The 23,496-nt window shown below is 38.6% G+C and overlaps 1 protein-coding gene and 1 pseudogene across 1 annotated transcript; both read right to left on the bottom strand.

Annotated features, from left to right (window-relative positions):
* Positions 1–5,246: 5,246 nt before the first annotated feature.
* Positions 5,247–14,396, bottom strand: LOC118988018 (deoxycytidine kinase-like; annotated as a pseudogene).
* Positions 14,397–19,265: 4,869 nt separating this feature from the next.
* LOC118988004 (cytochrome P450 2C18-like) lies at positions 19,266–21,681 on the bottom strand. The gene is given in 4 exon segments (XM_037047406.1): positions 19,266–19,452; positions 19,628–19,790; positions 21,433–21,508; positions 21,510–21,681. Coding segments are annotated over 4 exon segments (489 nt in total). The 5' UTR covers positions 21,602–21,681; the 3' UTR covers positions 19,266–19,294.
* Positions 21,682–23,496: the final 1,815 nt, after the last annotated feature.

Genomic DNA, 23,496 nt, shown 5'->3' with positions numbered 1-23,496 from the left:
AGAAGGACAAGCTGCCAGTCACTGAGCCAGTTTTGCTAGCTTCATCTGAAGAAGCCAGCTGCTGTGCAACCAGTGTTTTAGCCATTATCCACCTCTTTCTTAACAGTAGGAGTGGCATTTCTGAGTTGTTTCTTCTAATTCTTCACATCCTTTCAAAACTATGAAGCCTCTAGTGTGAGATATAAGATAATGTCTTTATGACCTAAAACTCTGCAAAGATTTTTGAAAAAATAGGCTGCAAAAGCATTAATGATAAGAGATTGACAAGTAGGTCTTTCTTTAAATGAATATTTAAACTTCTATCTATTCATCATAAGATACCACTTAAGGTAATCAAAAGGGAAGGTACACACTAAGAAAAATATTTGCAAAGAATATATCCATGAAACGACTTACATTCAAATTTTTCAAAGAACTAAAAAAAACCCCACAAAGACACCTCAAGTAATTTTAAATAAGCAAACTATTTGAATAGTCACTTCATAGAAGATTTTTAAGTGGCCAATAAATACCAGAAAGGGTACGTAATGTTTTTAGTTATGTGGGAAATAATAGTAAAACAACAGTGAATTGCTAGTATTTACCTACTATCCACTAAAATCTATACCTATGTGAACAAGGAACTTTGTTTTGTTCACTAATACATAGTAATCATTGGAGTGGTGCCTGGCATATATTGGCTCAATAAATACTTGACAAAAGAATACATGAAAGAAAAATTAATGGTTTGTGGGAGTGTGAATTCATGCATTCTCCTTGAAGGACAGTTTCATCATATCTGTTAAAATGTAACTGCATGGGGAGGGGGGGCTGGGATGGGAGTAAAAGACAGAAAACTGTACTTGAACAATAATTAAATTTAAAAAATGTAACTGCACACACCTTTCAAGCAATTCCATTCCTTAGGTATTTATTTCATGGCTATTCTTCAATGTGTACCTTGATCAATATGTATGTGGGTGTTCATTTTATGACTATTCATAATAGATTTGAAAAAAATTAAAGTGCTACTGGAGGTACAATGTACATTATCATGCACTTTTACAATGGACAAATATGCAGAAGGTAAGAACAATTTTCACAATCATGTAATTCTGAAGTATTCATGACATGATAGGCTCTGTCCTCATATGAAAACAATTTGCTCAGTGCTTTTAATTCAGTGAAATTGGTACAGTTTAATTCACCCTCACTTAACTGATGAGGACACTGAGGCACAAGCATGTTTATTAACATGTCCAAAGTCACAAGGCCAGTAAGTGACACAGTTGAAGTGTGAACAGAAGGTCTAACTCCATTGTCTGATCTCATAAAGTCTATAGAATGCTGTGTTTGATTCTGGGCAGTCTCCTCAGTGTAATCTTTCTGGGCTGTGGCGCTGAGCGGCACAGCCTCTCTCCCTCCACCTAAAATCATCCTGATGTCAATGGTCCTTTTTCCCTTTTCTTTTCTGCTATTTCAGAATCTGAGCAGAAATTCCCTAGCCTCCCTAGTGCTGAGATTCAGTCCTAACATGGACTTGCTTTATCAAAATAAACACATTTTCTCCAGGAGTCCTGGAAAGAATGATTGGGGATTGTCTTCCTAGGTTTTCATACCTCCTGTGGTTTTCTGCCCATGGCATCACAGATAGGACCCCTGCATCCCTTTCTTGCTTTGTGTAATCTTGGTATCCTCAGCTTTTGAGATACTAATGTCTTTTGATGTTTATTGTTGGTGTCTTTTCTTCTCTATCTTGGTTTTCTCAATATATTTTTGTGAAATTTGGATTTTTCTTTTCCAATGCACTTACATATTTTATTTTATTTTTTAATTACTTTATTGTTGTTCAGTTAGAGTAGTCTGCATTTTCTCTCCACCTATCCCCCTCACCCCAGCCAAGCCCACCCACCTCCCTTGCTTCCACCCTCATCCTTGGTTTTGTCCATGTGTCCCTTATAGTAGTTCCTGAAAACCCTTCTCCTCATTATCCATCTCCTCACCCTGGTATTGTTAAGATTGTTCTTAATTTCAGTGTTTCTGGTTAATTTTGTTTGTTTTTTTCATTCATTGCACAATTTACAATAGCCAAGTGCTGGAAGCAACCTAGGTGTCCATCAGTAAACGAATGGATCAAAAAACTATGGTACATTCACACAATGGAATTATTTGCAGCAGAAAGAAGGAGCTCCTACCCTTTGCTACAGCATGAATGGAACTGGAGAGCATTATGCTAAGTGAAATAAGCCAGACAGTGAAAGGCAAATACCATATGATCTCACCTTTAACAGAAACCTAATTAACAAAATGAACAAGCACGCAAAATATAACCAAAGACACTGAAATAAAGAACAGGCTGACAGTTACCAGAGGGGAGAGGGGAGGGAAGTTCAGGGGAAGGGTTTGCAGAAACAAGTATAAAGGACACATGGGCAGTAACAAGGGGGGCAGAGTGGAAATGGGAGGAAGGTGGGGAAGACTGGGGAGGTTGGCTGGGATAAGGGCAAAAGACAGAAAACTAGTTAAACAACAATTAAAAGGAAAAAGGAAAAAAAGAAAGTATATCTTCAATATTAAAAAAAAGAAAAAAGAAAACAAGTGTTAGAGAGGATGTAGAGAAGAAAAGGGAACCCTGGTGCACCTTTGGTGGGAATACAGACTTGTGCAGCCACTACCGAAAACAGAATGGAATTTCTTCAGAAAACTAAAAATGGAACTGCCTTTTTACCCAGCAATTCATATGCTGGGATTATATCCTAAGAACACTAAAACACCAATTCAAAAGAACCTATACACCCTAATGTTCATAGCAGCACAACTTACAACAGGCAAGTAGAGGACAGCCTAAGTCCCTATCAGTAAATGAGTGGATTAAAAAACTGTGGTACATTTACACAACAGAATACTACACAGCAGAAAGAAAGAAGGGGCTCCTACACTTTACAATAGCATGGATGGAACTGGAGAACATTATGCTAAGTGAAGTAAACCAGATAGTGCAAGACAGATACTATATGTTCATAGGTGGAACCTAATGAACAAAACAAACAAATGAGCAAAACAGAACCTGAGACATGGAAATTAAAAACAAACTGACAGTGACTAGAGGGGAGAGGGTTGTTGGGGGAGAGAAAGGGTAGGGTCAAGTCAAGGAACATGTATTAAAGGACCCATGGACGAAGACAAGAGGGTGGGGAGAGAACTAAATATGGGAGGCAGGAGTGGATAGGGCAGAGTAGAGTAATGGGGGAAATATGGGATTACTGTAATTGAACAACAATAAAAAACTGACATTGATAAATCTAATTAAAGAAGGTACAAATAAATGGAAAAATATCAAATGTTCATGGAATAGAAGAATTAATAGTGTTAAAATGTCAATATTATTCAAAGCCATTTACAAATTCATTATGGTCTCTCTCAAAATTCTAATGCCATTTTTTACAATAATACTAGTAACAATTATAAAATTTATGCCTTGGCTGGTGTGATTCGGTGGTTTTGCCATTGTCCCACAAACCAAAAAATCACCATTTCGATTACCGTTTAGGCTACATGCCTGGGTTGTGGGCCAGACCCCTGGTTGGAGGCATGCAAGGGGTAATTGATCAATGTTTCTTTCACCCATCAATGTTTCTATTTCCCCTTTTCACCCTCCCTGTCCTTCTTTCTAAAATTAATTAAATAGAATCTTAAAGATATAAAAGCGATCATAACATTTGTATGGAACCACAAAATACCCCAAATACCCACACTGATCCTAAGAAAAAAGAAAAAAGCTGAAGGCGTTGAACTAACTGATTTCAAATTACATTACAAAGCTAAGGAATGAAAATAGTGTCATGCAGACGATAAAACAAACATAGACCAACAAAAGAGAACCAGGTGCCCAGAAATACACCCACACATGTACTATCAACTAATATTTGTTAAGGGAGCCAAGAATACTCAAAGGAGAAAGAACAGTCTTTTCAATAAATATTGTTGGGACAACTGGATATTCACAGGCAAACGAATGAAGCAAGAGCACTATATTACTCCACTCACAATAATAAACTTGATACTTAAATGTAAGACCTGAAACCATAAAACTTCCAGAAGACAAGCTGGAGAAAAGGCTCCTTGACCTTGGTCTGGGCAATGATTTTCAGGATATGACACCAAAAGCACAAGAGATAAAAGCAAATATTTTTAAAATAAATTTTAAAAACATTAAAATAAAAAGTTTTCTTGCACACCAAAACAAACTATCAACTTATGACATGAAAAAGTAACTTGTCATGAAAGGAAATATTTGCAAAACATATATCTGATAAAGGCTTCATATTCAAACTGTATACAGAACCCATAGAACTCAACAGAAAAAAATTCTATTAAAAATGGGCAGAGGAACTGAATGAACATTTTTCCCCAGAAGACATACTAATGGCCAACATGTACATGGAAAGGTACTAAACACCACCATCAGGAAAATGCAAATCAAAACCACAATCAGATATGACCTCACAGCTGTTACAATGGCCATCCCCTAAAAGTCAAAAGATAAGTGTTGGCTAGTATGTGGAGAAAAGGTATCCCTTGTACACTGTTGGTAGAAATGTAAATTAGTAGAGCTGCTATGCATAACATACCATAGGTTCCTCAAAATATTAAAAATGGAAGTGCATATGAATCAACAATCCTACTTTCTGGGTATATACCCAAAGGAAATTAGAAGAAAATACAGAAGAGATTTCTGTACTCTCATGTATACTGCAGCATTATCCATAATAGTCAAGTTACGGAAACAACCTACATGACCATTAACAGATTATTAATAATAGAAGATGTTATATGTACATATGTCATATACAATGTACATATACAATATAGTATACATATACATGTTTATATACACACAATGGAATGTAAAGCCATAAAAAGAAAATCCTGTCATTTGTTTTCATATTATTTATTAAGCAAATGTTTAATTTAGTAAACATTAAATGTTTAGTAAATTAAACATTTGATATATATAAAAATCAAGAAAACATACAATATCATGATACACTTTAAATACTCATGGTAATTCCAGATTTGAAATGCAGTTTCCCTTTCAGATATCAGTACATCTGACTGTTTAACCTACTGAATTATCTCAGGAAACAAAAGATGACACTTTAAAATAGAAAATGATAGTTTCAAAGTAAAACGGACTCTTCCCTTCATTTCAAACACAGAATTTATCTATGTGTCAAGTAGAAAGAGTAAATACATAGAAAAATACTTCACACATTAAGTAAACCTGTAAATAAAAAATTTTTTTAAATATTTTATTTAATTATTTTTATAAAGAGAGGGGAAGGGAAGGAGAAAGAAAGGGAGAGAAATATCAATGTGTGGTTGCCCCTTGAGCGCCTCCTACTGGGAATGTGGCCCACTACCCAGACATCTCCCCTGACTGGGAATCGATCCACCAACCCTTTGGTTCCTAGGCCAGCACTCAGTCCACTGAGCCACATCAGCCAGGGCATAAAAAACTTTCATAATATACAGAACTAAAATGAATCCATGTAGAGTTTTAAAAGTTACTACTTTGCTCTTGTTCTTCTTTATTAATCTATTTTCCTAATTTATATTCAAAATGACGATGCTTTCCCGATATATAACATATAAAGCAAGATTATTTTTATCAGTAATCTTTGATTAATCACCAAAATGATCAGTAATTTATTAGGGCAGAGAAACTTAAGGTGTAATCTTACAGAGAAGCAAAGCTAACTATGTAATGAAGAATAATCATAATGTTCACCAAGCAGAAATGTGTTACTTTTTTTTTCTCTGCAAACATTTCTTTCTTTTTTAATTTTTTAAAGTTTTTTAAATTTAATTATTCTTCAAGTACAGTTTTCTGTCTTTTACTCCCACCGGAGCCCAGCCCCCACCCAGTGCTCCCCACCTCCCTCCCATTTCCACCCCTGTTAGTTTTTGTCCATGTGTCCTTTATACTTGTCCCTGTGAATCCTTCCCCTATTCCCCTGAAATTCCCTTCCCTCTCCTCTCTGGTCCCTGTCAGCCTGTTCTCTATTTCAGTGTTTTTGGTTATATTTTGCTTTCTTGTTTGTTTTGTTATTTACGTTCCTGTTAAAGGTGAGATCATATGGTATTTGTCTTTCATGGCATGACTTATTTCACTCAGCGTAATGTTTTCCAGTTCCATCCATGCTGTTGCAAAGGGTAGGAACTCCTTCTTTCTTTCTGCTGCATAGAATTCCATTGTATAAATGTACATTTTTTTGATCCATTCATTTACTGATGAACACCTAGGTTGCTTCCAGCACTTGGCTATTGTCAATTGTGCTGCTATGAACATTGGGGTGCATAGATTCTTTTGGATTGGTGTTTTAGGGTTCTAAGGATATAATCCTAGCAGTGGAATTGCTGTGTTAAAAGGCAGGTTCTTTTTTAATTTTCTGAGAAAAATTCCATACTGTTTTCCACAGTGGTTGTACCAGTCTGCACTCCCACCAACAATGGATTAGGGTCCCCTTTTCTCCACAACCTCTCCAACACATGCTGTTTGTTGCTTTGTTTATGATGGCCTTTCTAACTGGCATGAAGTGGTATCTCATTGTGGTTTTAATTTGCATCTCTCTGATAGCTAGCAATATTGAGCATCTTTTCATGTGTCTCTGGATCTTCTGTATGTCTTCCTTGGAGAAATGTCTGTTCAAGTCCTTTGCCCACTTTTTAATTGGGTTGTTTGTCTTCTTAGAGTGGAGTCGTGTAAGTTCTTTGTGTATTGTGCAGATCAAACCCTTGTCTGAGGTATCACTGGCAAATATGTTTTCCCATATAGTTGATTTTTTAATTTTAGTACTTTTTTCTTTAACTGCAAAAGCTTGTAATTCTCATGAGATCCCAATTGTTCAGATCCCATTTGATCCCATTTGTTCATTGTTTCCTTTACATCCCTTGCTCTAGGGGACATATCTATAAATATGTTGCTGCATAAAACATCTGATATTCTTCTGTCTATAATCTCCTCTAGGACTTTAATGGTGTCACAACTTATATTTAAGTATTTTATTCACCTTGAATTTATTTTTGTGTATGGTGTAAGGTGGTGCTCGAGTTTCATTTTTTTGCATGTAGCTGTCCAGTTCTCCCAATACCATTTGTTGAAGAGGCTATTTTTACTCCATTTAATTTGTTGCCCCCTTTGTTGAACATTAATTAACTGTAGAAACTTGGGTTTATTTCTGGGCTCTCTGTTGTGTCCCATTGGTCCATGTGCCTGTTTTTATGCCAGTACCAGGGTGTTTTGATTACAGTGGACCTATAATAGTTTGGTCTCAGGTATTGTGATTCCTGCCACTTTGCTCTTCTTTCTCAAAATTGCAGCTGCCATTCAAGGTCATTTCTGGTTCCATGTAAATTTTTGAAGCATTTGTTCTTTATCTGTGAAATATGCCATTGGTAATTTAATAGCTATTGCATTGAATCTGCAAATTGCTTTGGGTAGTATGGATATTTTGATGCTGTTAATTCTTCCAATCCATGAACACGGTATATGTTTCTATTTGTTTGTGTTTTCCTTGATTTCTTTCTTTAATGTTGCGTAGTTTGCTGTATACAGGTCTTTTACGGCCTTGGTTAGGTTTATGCCTAGGTATTTTATTTTTCTTTTACTATACTGAATGAAATTTTTTCCTTGATTTCTACTTCTGCTGTTTTATTGTTAGCATAAAAAATGCCTTTGATTTCTGGATATTGACTTTGTATCCCACTAATTTGCTAAATTCATTTATTAGGTCGAGCAGTTTTTTGGTAGAATCTATAGGATTTTCCATGTACACTGTCATGTCATCTGCAAGCAAGGACAGTTTTGTTTCCTTCTTTCCAATTTGGATGCCTTTTATTTCCTTTTCTTGTCTGATTGTTGTGGCTAAAACTTTCAATACTATATTGAATAGAAGTGGTGAAAGTGGACGACCTTGTCTTGTTCTTGATCCTAGTGGAAAGGACTTTAGTTTTTGCCCATTGAGTATGATGTTAGCTGTAGGTCTCTCATATATGGCCTTTAATATATTACGGAATGCTCCCTCTATTCCCACTTTGCTGAGTGTTTTTATCATAAATGGGTGTTTTACCATATCAAAAGCTTTTTCCACATCTATTGATATGGTCATGTGATTTTTGTCTTTGCTTTTGTTTATGTGATGTATTACATTTACTGTTGTGCAAATATTGAACCAACCTTGCATCCCTGGGATGAATCCCACTAGGTCATGGTGTATGATCTTTTTAATGTATTGTTGGATGCAGTTTGCCAATATTTTGTTAAGGATTTTAGTGTGTATGTTCATCAGTGATACTGGCCTGTAGTTTTCTTTCTTTGTTGTGTCTTTATCTGGTTTTGGGACTAGGATGATGCTGGCTTCATAAAAAGAGTTTGGGAGTCTTCCATCATTTTGGATTTTTTGGAATAGTCTGTGAAGATTAGGGGGTAGCTCTTCCTTAAATGCTTTGTAGAATTCTTCTGTGAAACCATCTGGTCCAGGGATTTGTGTGACGGGAGTTTTCTGATTACTGCTTCAATTTCATCTTCTGTTATTGGTCTGTTCAGGCTTTTTGCTTCTTCTTCATTGAGTTTTGGAAGATTATTATTTTTCTAGAAATTTGTTCATTTCACCTAAGTTTTCACATTTCTTGGCATACAGTTCTTCATAGTAATTTCTTAGAATCCCTTGTGAGACTTCCAGCCAAGATGGAGGCGTAGGTGGAAAAACTGTGCCTCCTTGCACAACCAAGTTTAAAGACAACAAAGTTGTAGTAACAAAAACACAGCGAAAACACAGAAAATTGAACTGTACAGAACTCTGACAACAACGAACCATTCATCCAGACAAGTAAGAGGGGCAGAGTCAGTGGCTGGCGGAGCGTGGTCACACATTCCTTGGAACATAAACCAGGCAAAGGAGTGAGTGGTGAGACACACTGCAAAGGCTAGGGCCCCAGAAATGGGAATGAAAGCCTAGAAGAACCAATTGAAAAAATTTTTGGGTTTGAGATGCCGCAAAAAGCTCCCAGGCTCACAAAGACTTTGTTGGAGAGGCCCACAGGGTCCTGGAGGGTGCACAGGCCCACATACCTGGGAGCCAGCACCAGTGGAACCCAGTTAGCTTGCAGGAAGCAGCAGAGGGGACAGAAAACCAAGAGAGAGCAGAACAAATGCCATTGCCCCTCTCTGACCCCGCCCCCACATACAACATCACAACCCAGCAACTGGGTTGCCCCACCCTGGTGAACACGTAAGGCTCCGCCCCTCAAAAGTAACAGGCATGACCTAACCAAAACATTATGACACAAGAAAACAGCTCAAAGCCCCAGAGCCAATACTTCTAAGCAACCAAGAGATAGTCAACCTATCAGATACACAGTTCAAAATATTGATGATCAGGATGCTCAGTGAACTGGTTGATTTTAGTCACAAATTACATGAAAAATGAAGGGTATACTAAGTGAAATGAAGCAAATTGCACAGGGAACCAATAGTGATGGAAACAAATCTGGGACTAAAATCAATGGAATGGACCAGAAGAAAGAGAGAAATGACCAGACAGAAAAGAATGAAGAAACCAGAATACAAAAAAAATGAAGAGAGGCTTAGGAACCCCCAGAACATCTTTAAACTTTCCAACATCCAAATTGTAGGGGTACCAGAAGGGGAAGAAGAACAGCAACAAGTGGAAAACTTCTTTGAGCAAATAATAAAGGAGAACTTCCCCAATCTGGCAAAGGCAATAGACTGCCAGGAAATCCAGGAAGCTCAGAGAGTCCCAAGGAAGTTGGACCCAAGAAGGAACACACCAAGGCACATCATAATTGCATTAGTCAAGACTGAAATGAAGGAGAGAATCCTAGAAGCAGCAAGAGATAAGGGGACAGTCACCTACAAAAGAGTTCCCATCAGACTGTCAGCAGATTTCTCAAAAGAGATCTTACAGGCAAGAAGGGGCTGGTAAGAAATATTCCAAGTCAAGAAATCCAAAGACATACATCCAAGATTGCTCTATCCAGCAAAACTTTCATTTAGAATGGAAGGACAGATAAAGTGCTTCTCAGATAAGGTCAAATTCAAGGAGTTCATCATCACCAAGCCCTTATATGAAATGCTAAAGGGACTTATCTAAGAAAGAGAAGATAAAAAATATGAACAGTGAAAGGACAGCAAACTCACAGTTACTAACAACCACACCTAAAACAAAAGCAAACCAAGAGGACAGCTAGATCAGGAGTGGAACCATAGAAATAAAGAACACATGGAGGGTTAACAACAGGGGAGTAGGAGGAGAGAAGGGGGGAGAAGGTGCAGAGAATGAGTAGCATAGATGGTAGGTAGAAAATAGGGGGAGGGCAAGTATAGTAGGGGAAATAAAGAATCTAAAGAACTTGTGACAAGTGGACATAAACGAAAGGGGGGGATGGTGGAGGAGGGGGTGTGCAGAGTGGAAGGGAATGAAGGGGGGAAAATAGTACAGTTGTAATGGCATAATCAATAAAAATATATTTTAAAAAAGAATCCTTTGTATTTCTGTGGTGTCAGTTGTAATCTCTCCTCTTTCATTTCTGATTGTGTTTATTTGGATCCTCTCTTTTTTTCTTGATGAACCTGCTTAAAAGTTTGTCAATTTTGTTTATCTCTTACAAAAACCAGTTCCTGGATCCACTGATCCTTAGAATTGTGCTTTTAGTCTCTATGTCATTTAATTCTGCTCTACTTTTGCTTATTTCCTTCCTTCTACTTGCTCTGGGCTGTCTTTGTGGTTGTTCCTCAAGTCATTGTAGGTGTAGGGTTAGGTTGTTTGTTTGAAATGTTTCTATCTTTTTTAGATAGGCTTGTATTTCTATGAACTTCCCTCTCAGGACTGCCTTCCCCATGTGCCATAAGTTTTGTGTTGTTGTGAGTTCATTTTCATTTGTTTTCAGAAACTTTTTTATTTCTTCCCTAATTTCATTCTTGACCCATTCATTGTTTAATAGCATGCCATTCAATCTCCATGATTTTGAGTGGTTTGGGTCTTTTCTCTTGGGTCTGGTTTCCAGTTTCAGTCCTTTGTGGTTGGAGGAAATGCTTGGTATGATTTCAATTTTCTTAAATTTGTTAAGGCTTGTTTTGTGTACTATCATGTTGTCTATCTTTAAGAATGCTCCATGTGCATTTGAAAAGAATGTGTATTTACCTTCTTTGGGATGAAGGGCTCTATATATATATCAGTTAAGTCCATTTCATCTAGGACGTTGTTCAATGCCAAATATGTTTGTTGATATTTTGTTTGGAAGATATGTTCATTTTTGACAGTGGGGCGTTAAAACCCCCTACTATAATTGTGTTGCTGTCAATATCTTTCTTGTAGTCCTCTAGGATTTTCTTTATATGTTTGGGTGCTCCTACGTTGGGGGCATGTATATTTACGATGTTAATGTCTTCTTGGTGGATTCTCCCCTTGAGTATTATGAAGTGACCTTCTGGGTCTCTCTTTATGGCCCTTTTTTTGAAGTGTATTTTGTCTGATATGAGTATTGCTACCCCGGGTTTTTTTTCTTGTCCGTTTGCTTGGAAAATTTGTTTCCAGCCCTTCACTTTTAGTCTGTGTAGGTCTTTTGTTCTGAGGTGGGTCTCTCGTAGGCAGCAAATGTGGGCAGCACACTTTCTTGTCTATTCAGCTATTCTATGTCTTTCAATTGGAGCATTTATTCCATTTACATTTAAGGTTATTATTGATAGGTACTTATTCATTGTCATTTTTGTACCTGTGTTCCTCTCTGTCTCTCTCTTTTCCTTTCTTTCCTTAAAGCAGTCCTTTTGGCTACTCTTGCACAGCTGGTTTGGTGAAGGAGTATTCTTTTGGACTTTTTTTTGTCTTGGAAGCTCTTTATTTGGCCTTCTATCTTAATTGAGAGCCATACTGGGTAAAGTAGCCTTGGTTGTAGGCCTCTGGTTCTCATTACTTGGAATATTTCTTGCCATTCTCTTCTTGCTTGGAGTGTTTCCATTGAGAAGTCAGTAGCTAACCTTATTGGGGCTCCCTTGTATGTTACTTCCCTTTTCTCCCTGCTGCCTTGAAGATTCTCTCTTTTTCTTGGAGTTTTGCCATTTTAATGATGATGTGTCTTGAAGTGGGCCTCTTTGGGTTCCTCCTGATTGGGACTCTCTGTGACTCCTGGATTTGTGTGACTTTTTCTCTATCAAATTAGGTAAGTTTTTTCTCATTACTTTTTCATATAGGTTTGCTATCCCTTGTTCTTCTTCTTCTCCTTCTGGTATCCCTATTATTCGGATATTATTATATTTCATATTGTCTTGCATTTCTCTTAGTCCTTCTTCATTCTTTCTGAGCCTCTTTTCCTTTTCTTCTTTCTGGGAGTTTTTCTCCACTTTGTCCTCCAACTCAATGATCCAATCTTCTGCTTCATCGATCCTGCTTTTGATTTCTTCTACTGTGTTCTTCAGTTCAGAAATTGTACTCTTCATTTCCTCTTGGCCCTTGCTGATAGTTTCTATTTTCTTTTTCATGTTGATAGTTTGCGGTGAGATCGTTGTAGCTCCCCTGTAGTTTCTGGTAGCTCATTGCGAGCTCTTTGAACTTCCTGATAATGAGTACTTTGAATTCAATATCTTGTAGTTGACTTGCCTCTATTTCATCTAACATTCTTTCTGATGCTTCCTCCTTTTCTTTCATTTGTGGGTTGTTTCTTTGTCGTCCCATTGTTTGTGAGATTCTTCTTGTTAGCTTCAGCTTCTTAAAATGATCTGTTCTGACTCCCTGGGCTTATGGTGTGAACTTCTGTGGCAGAATAACTGTGAAATGCAGTGGTGCAGTCTTCTTCAGGTTTCCTGGTGTTCTCTGCTTCCATCTACTCTTTTTTTGTGTGTGTGTTCAGTTGGAGGGGGAGGCAAAATGGGTTATGACAGCGAGAGAGTATTTTATGACATTTACAGTCACAGTCAGTAGAGAAGAGATAGAAAATCTTTAGGCTATATATAGTGTTACCTGTAATCTTCAACCCAACTTGCCACTTTTAAGAAAGGATGGACAAAAGATAAGTTTCTTGTTGGGGAGGGAAGTCTTATGAGTTGGATCTAGAAAGCAGTGAGGTTGCGGGCGGTCAGATTCTGAGGTAAGGTGAGAGTAAAGAATAGTAAATAGGTGTAGTGTGTGAGCAAATAGAGTTAATCACTACAGTAATAGAATTCAGGAAACTTGAAGTGGGCTAAGATCCGGGAGGGGTGCTGTGAAGTATTTACAGTTGTACAGAACAGCTATTATTTACAATAATATTAAAGCAACAATCATATGACAGACTCTATGTGATCTGGATAACATGAATGGGGGGTATAGAGCTTTGGATAGTGTGCTAAAGGAAAACAAGTGGCATATAAAATTAACAATACACTGTGGGGGAGAGAACAGGGGAAACCTGTCAAATGATACAATATAACAAGCCAAGGCAAAGAAGCCTATACAGAAAGAGTAGGAATACAAAGATACTATTAAAATATAAAAGAAGTGAGAATAATGAAAAATAATAATACAAATATGCAGCAAGTTGTGGCTTCTCTGCTATAGCAAAGTGAAATGTGTCTCTCTGTCTCTACTGTTGGGATGCCCCTCTTCAGGTCCAACTCTAGTCTTTTCACAGTTCCAAGTTGTTTGTGTCACTTGTGGGAAAAAGAAAAAAAAGGCAGGAGAAGATGATAAAGGTGGTTTTCAGTGTTCTATGCAGGAGACAGATTTCATGCTTACAGTAAAGCTTCTCTAAGTACTCAAGAGAGATGCCTTGCTCTTCATTTCTTCCCCTTATATGTATTCTACTCAAGCATTTCTCTGGACTGGTTTGAAGATAAACGATTCCACCTAGTGCAAGGCTTTGGCTGAACTAGTTATTCATCCAGTTATGCCAGTCTTGATAAAGTGTCCATTCTGTTTCATCCATACAATCACATTCATACAAACTAGATGTCAAAAATATACCTGTCACCATTCAAAAAATAATACATATTTTTCATGTAATACAAGCTCATCTTTGAGCTTGCCATTGAGAGGCAAGCTGAGCTCATATTCCCCCCAGGTAGGCATAATGACTTGAAGGTAAAAGGCCATTGCTCAAGTTCTTCCTACATCATCTGAAGAACATTCCCACCACTTCTCTGAGATGTTGTCAATTCCTGAATTCATTGTAGTACTTTGAACATTGCACCATCTGGCAACAGGTTCAGGAACCACTTCCCAATCCTCCCAGACTTGTTTAAGGATATTCATAAATTTTACCTTCCCTGCAGCGATGTCCCCATTGACGGGAATTTTCTTGGTGCAGGTTCCCTCGGAGCTGGTTGCGAGAGATGGGCAGTTCCTCTTGGGTAGGGTGGCCATACTCCTCTAGTGGCAGTCTGAGTGCTTTGGACAGGGAATGCTGGGAAGTGGCCATAGGTACTTGCACCAGGACCACAGCCACCGACCTACAGGCAGGACTCTGGCTCTGGCTCTTTCTTCTTAAGCTGTGCCAACTGTGCATCTAGGTGAACCTGTGGCCAGGCCACCAGCCCAGCAGGGAAAGCATGGCCCCTAGGTCTCTACACTTCACGATCCTTCCTCCAGCCCCTCAGCTTGCACCCCCAGGAATCCTGCCATTTATGACAACATGGATGAATCTTATGGGCATTACACTAAGTGAAATAAGCCAGATAGAGACAAATACTGTGGATATCACCTGCACATGGAATCAAATAAAGATGAAATTGTAGAGACAGAGCATAGAAGAGTGGTTACTGAGGGCTGGTGGGTGGGAAAATGGGGAGATGTTGGCCAAAGGGTACAAATTTCCAGTTGGAAGGTGAATAATTTCTGGGTACCTAAGGCACAGCACTGTTATTATAGATAATGAACTGTAGTATATAGTCAAAAGCTCCTAAGAGAGTGGATTTTAAAGGTTTTCCCAGGAAATGGTAATGATGTGACCTGATGCAGGTCTTAGAAAACATTATCGTGGTAATCATACTGTAATATGTGAGTATATCAGATCGACATATTGTATACATTACACTTATACAGTGTTACATATCAACTATATCTCAGTTAAACTAGGGGGAATATTGAGTGTAGACAACACCCTTTCAGGTTTTTTCTTAACTGAGATGTATGCATTCCATATGGCTCAACCTTCTGTTTTATCTGACTGTGATTCTATGGGAGCTGTTTTACCACTCTGTCAATTATTGATGACTTATAGCAATGCAAAATAATACTTGTGTATAGACAAACTGTATTTTGTCCACCAGAGATTCGACAGACTTTCCTACCTAGTTTTGCCTTCATTTGCATTCACATCAACATTCCCTCGCTCTAAATTGGTTTGTACCTTTTGACCATTCTCTTTTAAACTGGCTGTAACACAATAACTGGTATTATTGTTGGTTATAATATCTTGTTACAACTGGTTATAACTGATTTCCAAACAATGAGATAAATAATACCTTTAACTTGTGCTGATTTAAAATTGATGACATACAAATGGTCAGTAAGTATATAAAATGATGCTCAGTTTTACTATCATTAGAAAACACACATCAAAACCATCCTAAAATCTGTTAGGATGTCCATTACTAAAAAAGAAGGAAGAAAGGAAAAATGGATGGATGGAAAAAAGGAAGGAAGGAAAATAGTAAGAAAAGAAGGGAGAAATGAATAGATAAGGGTGAGGGAGACAGGGAAGAAAGACAGAAAAAAGAAAAACAAGTATTGGTGAGGGTGTGGAGGAATTGAACCCTTGTACACAGTAAGTTAAACATAAAATAGGACAGCTACTCCAGTAAACAGTATGGAGGTGCCCCCTCCAAAATCAGAAATGAAATTACCATTAAGACCCAGCAATCCCACTTCTGAGTATTTGCTCAATAGAACTGAAACAGGGTCTCAAAGAGATATTTGCATTCATTGTAGCATTATTCACAATAGCCAAGATGTGGGGGAAAATGTAGACGTCTATCAGTGATAAATAGATAAAGAAAATTGATAAATACATACACTAGAACATTATTCAAACATCAAAAAGACAGAAATCTTGTCATATACTACAATGCATGTGTCCGGTTCAACCACTTTTCACCCTGATCTGCAACATCCTTCTCTTTGAATTAGCAACATTCTTTCCTTTGTTATCTGTAAAAGGTAATCCCCTGCAGTGAACCTGTGCATAGTAAATGAGGACTACCCTCCATACAATGTACCCAGAGAAGCAATAAAAGCTTGTCCAGGCAGGGACTGAGCTCTCTGGCCCTCTGGTCCTCTCTCTCAGAGAGTGGCCATGCTGTCCACTTTTCTCTACAGGACTTTTGTTGTCCGTGTGTATTTGTTCACGAGCAGCCACAACATACACGGATCAGATTCTGCCAGCCAGAATCCCACCGCAAACATGTATTAACCTTGAGGACATTTTGTCAAGTGAACTAAGCTGATCATAAATGGACAAGTAATGCATGATTCAACTTACATGAAGTATCAAAAGTAGTCAAATTCATAGAAGCAGAAAGTAGAATATTGGCTGCCAGGGCCTGCGGGAGGGGAAAATAGTCACAGTTCAATGTGTACAGAGTTTTAGTTATACAAGATGAAAAGTGCTAGAGAGCTGCTGTTATAGTAAACAATACTGTGATGTACACTTAATAATTTGTTGAGAGTAGATCTCATGTTATGTGTTTTTGTACTTCATTTTTATTGTTGATACTGTTCCAGATGTCCCCATGCCCCCTCTTTCCTATTTCCCCCAGCTCACACTTCCCCTTCCCTCTGGCCATCACCACACTGTTGTCTGTGTCCATATACTATGCACTTGTGTTCTCTGTCTAATTCCTTCACTTTCTTTTATCTGGTGCTCCCATCCCCTCCCAGTTGATAGCTGTCAGTTTGTTCCATCTATCCATGCCTCTGTTTCTGTTTTTCTTGTCAGTTTATTTTCTTCATTAAATTCCACATATACATGACATCATATGATATTTGTCTTTTTCTGACTGGCTTATTTCATTTAGCATAATAATCTCCAGGTCCACCCATGCTGCCACAGAATGGAAGATTTCATTCTTTTTTATGGCTCCATAGTATTCCCTTGTGCAAATATACCATGCCCTCTTTATCCATTCATTTACTGATGGGCACTGGGGTTGTTTCCAGATTTGGCTATTGTAACATGCAATGAACATAGGGGTACATATGTTCTTTCGAATTAGTGTTTTGGAATTCTTAGGATGTATTCCTAGAAGTCGGATTGCTGGGCCAACAGCAGGCCCATTTGTAATTTTTTGAGGAAACTCCATACTGTTTTCCACAGTGGCTGCACCAGTCTGCATTCCCACCAACAATGCATAAGGGTTCCCTTTGCTTCACAGTCACACCAGGAAATGTTTTTAATTTGCTGATGATAGCCATTCTGATAGGTATGAGGCAATATCTCATTGTGATTTTAATTTGAATCTCTTTGATAATGGTGATGTGGAGCATCTTTCCATATGTCTATTTGCCCTCTGCAAGTCCTCTTTGGAGAAGAGTCTATTCAGGTCCTTTGCCCATTTAATAGTTTTTTGGTCTTCCTGGTGTTGAGCTGTATAATATTTTGGAAATTAACCCCTTATCAGATGCATCATTAGTAAGTATGTTCTCCCATACAGTGGGGTCTTTTTCATTTTGTTCATGGCTTCTTTAGCTGTGCAAAACCTTTTTAGTTTATTGTAGTCCTACTTCTTTGTTTTTCCCTCCGTTTCCCTTGTCCTAGGACTCATATTGGCAAAAATATCATTACAAGAGTGTCTGAAGTTTTACTACCTATGCTTTCTTCTAGGATTTTTATGGTTTCACACTTGACATTTAAGTTTTTTATTCATTTTGGATTTGTTCTCCTGTATGTGTTTTTTACTATAAATGTTATGTAAAGCATGGGGAGGAGAATAAAAGGAAACGTGTAGTTAGTGGCTTCTAGACCAGGCTCCATGGAACGCTACAGGACTGTGAGCTTTAAAACACCTTTAATTGTAGCCTGATAGGTAGAGGATAATTTGAAAAGCCTTGGAAATTTCTTTTCTGCATGTGATTCATAGGTGAAATATAATTTTCAGTTTTTCCTTTCACTTAATATGGAAGAAAGAATTTAAAAACAAGGTAATTTGTAATCCAAGCTATAAATCAGAGTCATTTTGACAAGCAGTGTACAGGTATTACAACTGGTTGTGGAAGGGAAATGATTGCCATTACTCATCACCAAAATCCAGTAAAGCTGGGGCAAAGGTAAGCAAACTGAAAACAGCCATATGCCACTTACAGAAGGCAGGGTAAGTAGTTATTCATAATGGTGGAAATTTACTTAAATAAAACATCATATAACTTGGTAGGAATTTTAATGTAGCATGTATGCAAAATATGTAAATCAATGCAGTAAATGGTGGGTAACAAAAAATAATCAATGCTCATGTATTGAAAATACTGCTGCCTTTAAAAAAAACATTTTCTTTATTTATTTTAAGATAGGGAATGGAGGAAGAAAAGGAGGGGAAAATCAGTGTGCGGTTGCCTCTCACATGCCCCCTACCAGGGACGTGGGCCACAGCCCAGGCCTGTGCCATTACTAAAAATGGAACTGGAGACCCTTTATTTTGCAGGCCAGTGCTCAATCCACTGAGCCACCCTGGCCAGGGAAAATTGTGCTGTCTTTACAGAGAAATCACAATTGATGATAATTTTAAGAAGACATGACTAAGCAATGAAAACCATAGACATCATTGTTATCATCCAGAACTATAGGCCTGGACCCTGAAAGCAATTCTCGGAGATGTCTATGGAGCTGAGCACACAAACACAGGCAAATTTAATGAAAGCACACATCACTTGTTACATGCTCCATGGTGATGTGGTAATTCTCACCTTTCCACCTGACAAGTACTACCTGGTGAAAGGCTCTAGAATAAATAATGCATGTTTATGCCACAGAAAAAAACAATGTGCCCTAGCTTTTTCAATAAAGGTCTCAAAATTATTCTATGTGATTTCTGATTTGAAAACAATCAAACCATGCTCAAGAGAAAATAAATTTAAGTGACCCTTTCTACCCATACTATCTGCACAATTGCAGGTGTACATGAAAGGAGCATAAACACACAACCCTCCTTCAAATGGGGGCTGACACCACCACTCCCCATAGGAAAGATTTAACCACCCCCGAAATGTTTCCAAGGACGTCACTAGAGAACACAACAGTCTGTTTAAGGTCAGAGTTACAGTATACAGAATCACTCACCATTGGTTTTCCTCAGCTCCTCCACAAGGCAGCAGGCTTCCTCTTGAACACAGTCCTCAATAGCCCTCTTGCCCATCCCCAAATTCCTCAGGGTCATGAGGGAGAAGTGCTGCATCTCCTTCCATCCATTGCCAGCGCTGCAAAGAACTCCTATCAGGAGGGGAAACAGAAACTGACATGGAGGTGCTAGGCAAGGAGTTGGAATCTGACACTTGGCAGCCACATGCATGGGCCAAGCTCTGCTGAAGAGATCTTCAAATTTCTGTTGTCCATCCTCTCCACCCACATTATAGCACTGAACATATACGGGCACACAGGCATCTACCTTGTCCTTTGTTAGCTTTTTCAGCCACTGGGAGACTTCTTCTGCCAGAGAACTCCTCACCCCGATCAATCAGGGCTTCCTTCACTGCCTCATATCCATGCAGCACCACAGTGGATTTCCAGCCAAAGTACACCGTGAACACTGGGCCATAGACTTTTGAGAGCTGGCAAATGGAAAGGAGATGCACATAGTAGCAAAAGAAGACCCAATTGACAATATATTATGTGTGATTCAAAATTATATAATCTGACTTTATATTTTTATTCTGAGATACAGCCTAACATATTTTTAAAATTAATACATAAATATGAGGGCAATTGTGAACAGCTGCCACTTCCATGCCTACAAATGGCCTGGGTAATTTGTATACATGTTACAACTAAACCTCAAAACTGCATCATCAGCAGGTTCATTTCTGCTATTACAAAAATGGAAACTGATGCCAGAGAATTCCAATTCATTGTCAGCATCCCCTAGCTACTACGCAGAAGATCAAAATTTGAACCTCTTCCTATTCAGTCTCTGATCCGTGAGCAATATATCAATCTGCAACGATCATCATAGGACCAATACTCAGATGACTCCATCAGGATCACTGGTAGAGCCCAGGCCATCAGAATTCTGATTCCATAGCCCTGTGATGAATATGAGAAATGTATGCTTTCAGAAAATACCCTGGATGATTCTGATGCCCAGCCCAGTTCGTGATCCACTGGCATTACTAACACAGAGGAAGGTGAGCACCACAGAGGCATTGCAGGACCAATGGCATCTCATGGATGGACAGTTTTGTGCTGGCTGTGGCCAAAGGGTCCTGTTCCCGGGAAGCCAGCCCCGATAACTTTTCTTTCATTCACTCATTCTGAGTTTTTTGACAGAGTTTTTCCTTGACATCAGGCACAATTTGCTTACTCAGAGAAGTGTGCTTTTTATGGCTATTCTGAACAAAACATTGTTTACATAGATCACTTCTTTTTAACTTAAATGTGTTTGGGTAACATTAGTGTAGGGAAAATGAAGTCAGCCAGGCCCCCTCACTCAGATGTCTGGGCAATTATGACTTGGCGGTGTTCATATTAAGTCATACAACATTGAGTATGGACTTGCATGCTCAGAATCAAACTCTCTTATACAATATCTCGGCACTCTGCCAGCCTTGTGTATACTTAGTATGTAAGGGAGTTGGGAGTGTCCCTGGCAAGACACATGGCTTGCAGCTTGCATGGATCTCCCCATCTCAGAAAAAAGGCATGTCAGATATCCCATGACTCCACAAATTTTCTTTTGTCTGCCTGAATCCCTTGTGAACCTGCCCTGCCTCGAGTGCTTACAAGACAATTGGTTAATAAAATTATAAAGGTTTCAAACGTACAATTCCATGATATATCATCTGTATATTACATTGTGTGCCCAGCACTGAAAGTCAAATATTTTTCAGATAACTTCTTGAATGACATTTCTAATCAAAAACACTTTCCTTATCATTTACCTTCAGCTAAAAAACTTAGCAAATGATGGGGAAACAAAAAAGGGCAAGAGCTCTCCTGTCTTTTGTTCTTTGTTATTTTGAGTCTAGCATGCAGAGACCTAGGGTACCTCACTCATTAATACATTCTTTTATTCACCACTCTTGTTGATGAGAAACCCAAAATAATAATTCATGGTGAGTATTTATAATGACATATATAATAGTTTTTAACATATTATGGTTATTTAAATGTATTTTAAGAAATAAATTTTATTTAGAAATAGATGTTAATTTACTTATCTTTCACAAACTGCTGGAGGAAGTAAAACATACTCACATTACTTAAGGACTGACTGATGTTCTTCTCATCCAACTCTAGCATATTTCCAATAATTGGCAGAGGTGTGGGGCCCAGTAGGTTTTCCTTTTCCAAAGCTCTGTTTCCACAGGGGAAGGAGGAGCAAACAGGAGAGGCAGAGCACCAACACCATGACTGGGTCCACCATAGCTGTCTCTTCTTACTGTGTCAACTGGGAGCTTAAAATCCAAATATTTATAACACTCCCTGCTACTGAGCATGTGCCTCTTTGACTCCAAGGGTGGATAATGAGCTTGATCTATTTACCTTGACCTTTTCTTCTCAAAAGCCCCATCTTGGAGGTTCTGGGTTAACAGATTTGGGATGCAGTCAGATACTGTTATTTTTTTTAAGCCCCAGGTTGTTGAGAACCAGCAAAGTAAACGTTTTCATAAAAAATTTGCTCAACTTCCAGTCAAGATGGTGGTGTAAATCAACGTGGTTTGCCTTCTCACACAACCACAGCAAAAATTACAGCTAAAATACAAAAAACTATCACCCAGAAACATCAGAAAATAAAGCTGTATGAAAGTCTGACAACCAAGGAATTTAAAAAATCACATTAGTCCAGGCAGGTAGAAGGGGCAGAGCTACACAGAGACATAGAATGGATGGTCCCACACCCATATGTGGTGGATAATAATCAGGAAGGATTTGTCAAGAGTGAGAGATCCCAGCCCCACACCAGACCACCCTGCTCAAGGGTTCAGTACCAGTAAATAAGTCCCATAACTTCTACCTGTACAACCAGTGAGTGTTGGGGTAGCAGATGACACTGAGGGATGCTCAGGCATCACATCTTAAAGGGCACAAAACAGATTTAGGACTTATGCAGACTCACTTCCTTTTGGCTACAGCACCAGGGCAAAACACCAGGAAGAAAACCAGTAGGACATGGGGAAAAACTGAAGTGTCTGGCACCAGGTCAAGTGCCAGGAGACAGCTTCCTCCTGGAAAAAACCCAGAGGCCATACAGTGGCCACTGTCCCTTTTCTGAGCCCTCCTTCACACATAGCATAGAGTACAGACACCATATCTGAGACTCCATCAACCTGGTTCACACAAGATGCCCTGCACTGACGATTATGTGAGGCTCCCTCCACCCCACCCAACTTACAGGTGAATTTTTCTACAATAGGCCACAGTACCATGACAGGGAGTTACAACATCTCTACCAAATACATAGAAACAAACACGGGGAGGCTGCTGAAATGAGGATACAAAAAATATGGCCCCAAGTAAGAAGAAAAAAAAACTACAGAAAAAGAACTAAACCAAAAGGAGATAAGCAGGCTATTGGATGTGGAGTTCAAAACATCGGTTATTAGAATTCTCAAGGAATTTATTGGGTACTTCAACAATGTAAGAAAGACCCAGGCAGAAGTGGTTACACTTAGTGTAATAAATAAAAATATGCAGGAAATCAACAATGGAGTGAATGAAGCCAAGAATCAAATCAATGATTGGGAACATAAAGAAGGAAAAAACATTCAATCAGTACAGCAAGAAGAAACAATTCAAAAAAATGGTGATGGGTTAAGGAGCCTGTGAGACCAATTCGAATGTACCAACAATTGAATCATAGAACTGCCAAGGGGAGAAGACATAGAACAAGAATTGAAAACTAATTTTAAAAAGAAAAGAAACACAACTCTAATTTGGAGAAAGAAATAGACATACCAGTAAAAAAAGCACAGTCACCAACAAGATGGACACAAAGAGGACCACAGAAAGGCAATCATAGTAAAAATGCCAAAGGTTTAAGATAATCTTTTTTTAAATTTTACTCTGTTCTCCAAGTACAGATTTCTGCCTTTCATCCTCATCTGAGCCCACTCCCCCAGCCCTCCCCAACTCCCTATTTCCACCCCGCCCCCTTGCTACTGTCCATGTGTCCTTTATACTTGTTCCTGCAAACCTTTCCCCTCTTCCCCTGAAATTCCCTCCCCTGTCCCCTCTGGTCACTGTCAGCCTGTTCTCAATTTCAGTGTCTTAGGTTATATTTTGCTTCAGCAAAATTTTTTTGATTTCTTTTTGTTGAAT

Source organism: Sturnira hondurensis, unplaced genomic scaffold (assembly GCF_014824575.4).
Source record: "Sturnira hondurensis isolate 20B ecotype Veracruz unplaced genomic scaffold, ASM1482457v3 Scaffold0005563, whole genome shotgun sequence".
Classification (NCBI taxonomy): domain Eukaryota; kingdom Metazoa; phylum Chordata; class Mammalia; order Chiroptera; family Phyllostomidae; genus Sturnira; species Sturnira hondurensis.
The sequence above is the reverse complement of the archived record's forward strand: the minus strand, read 5'-3'. Positions and strand labels throughout refer to the sequence as shown.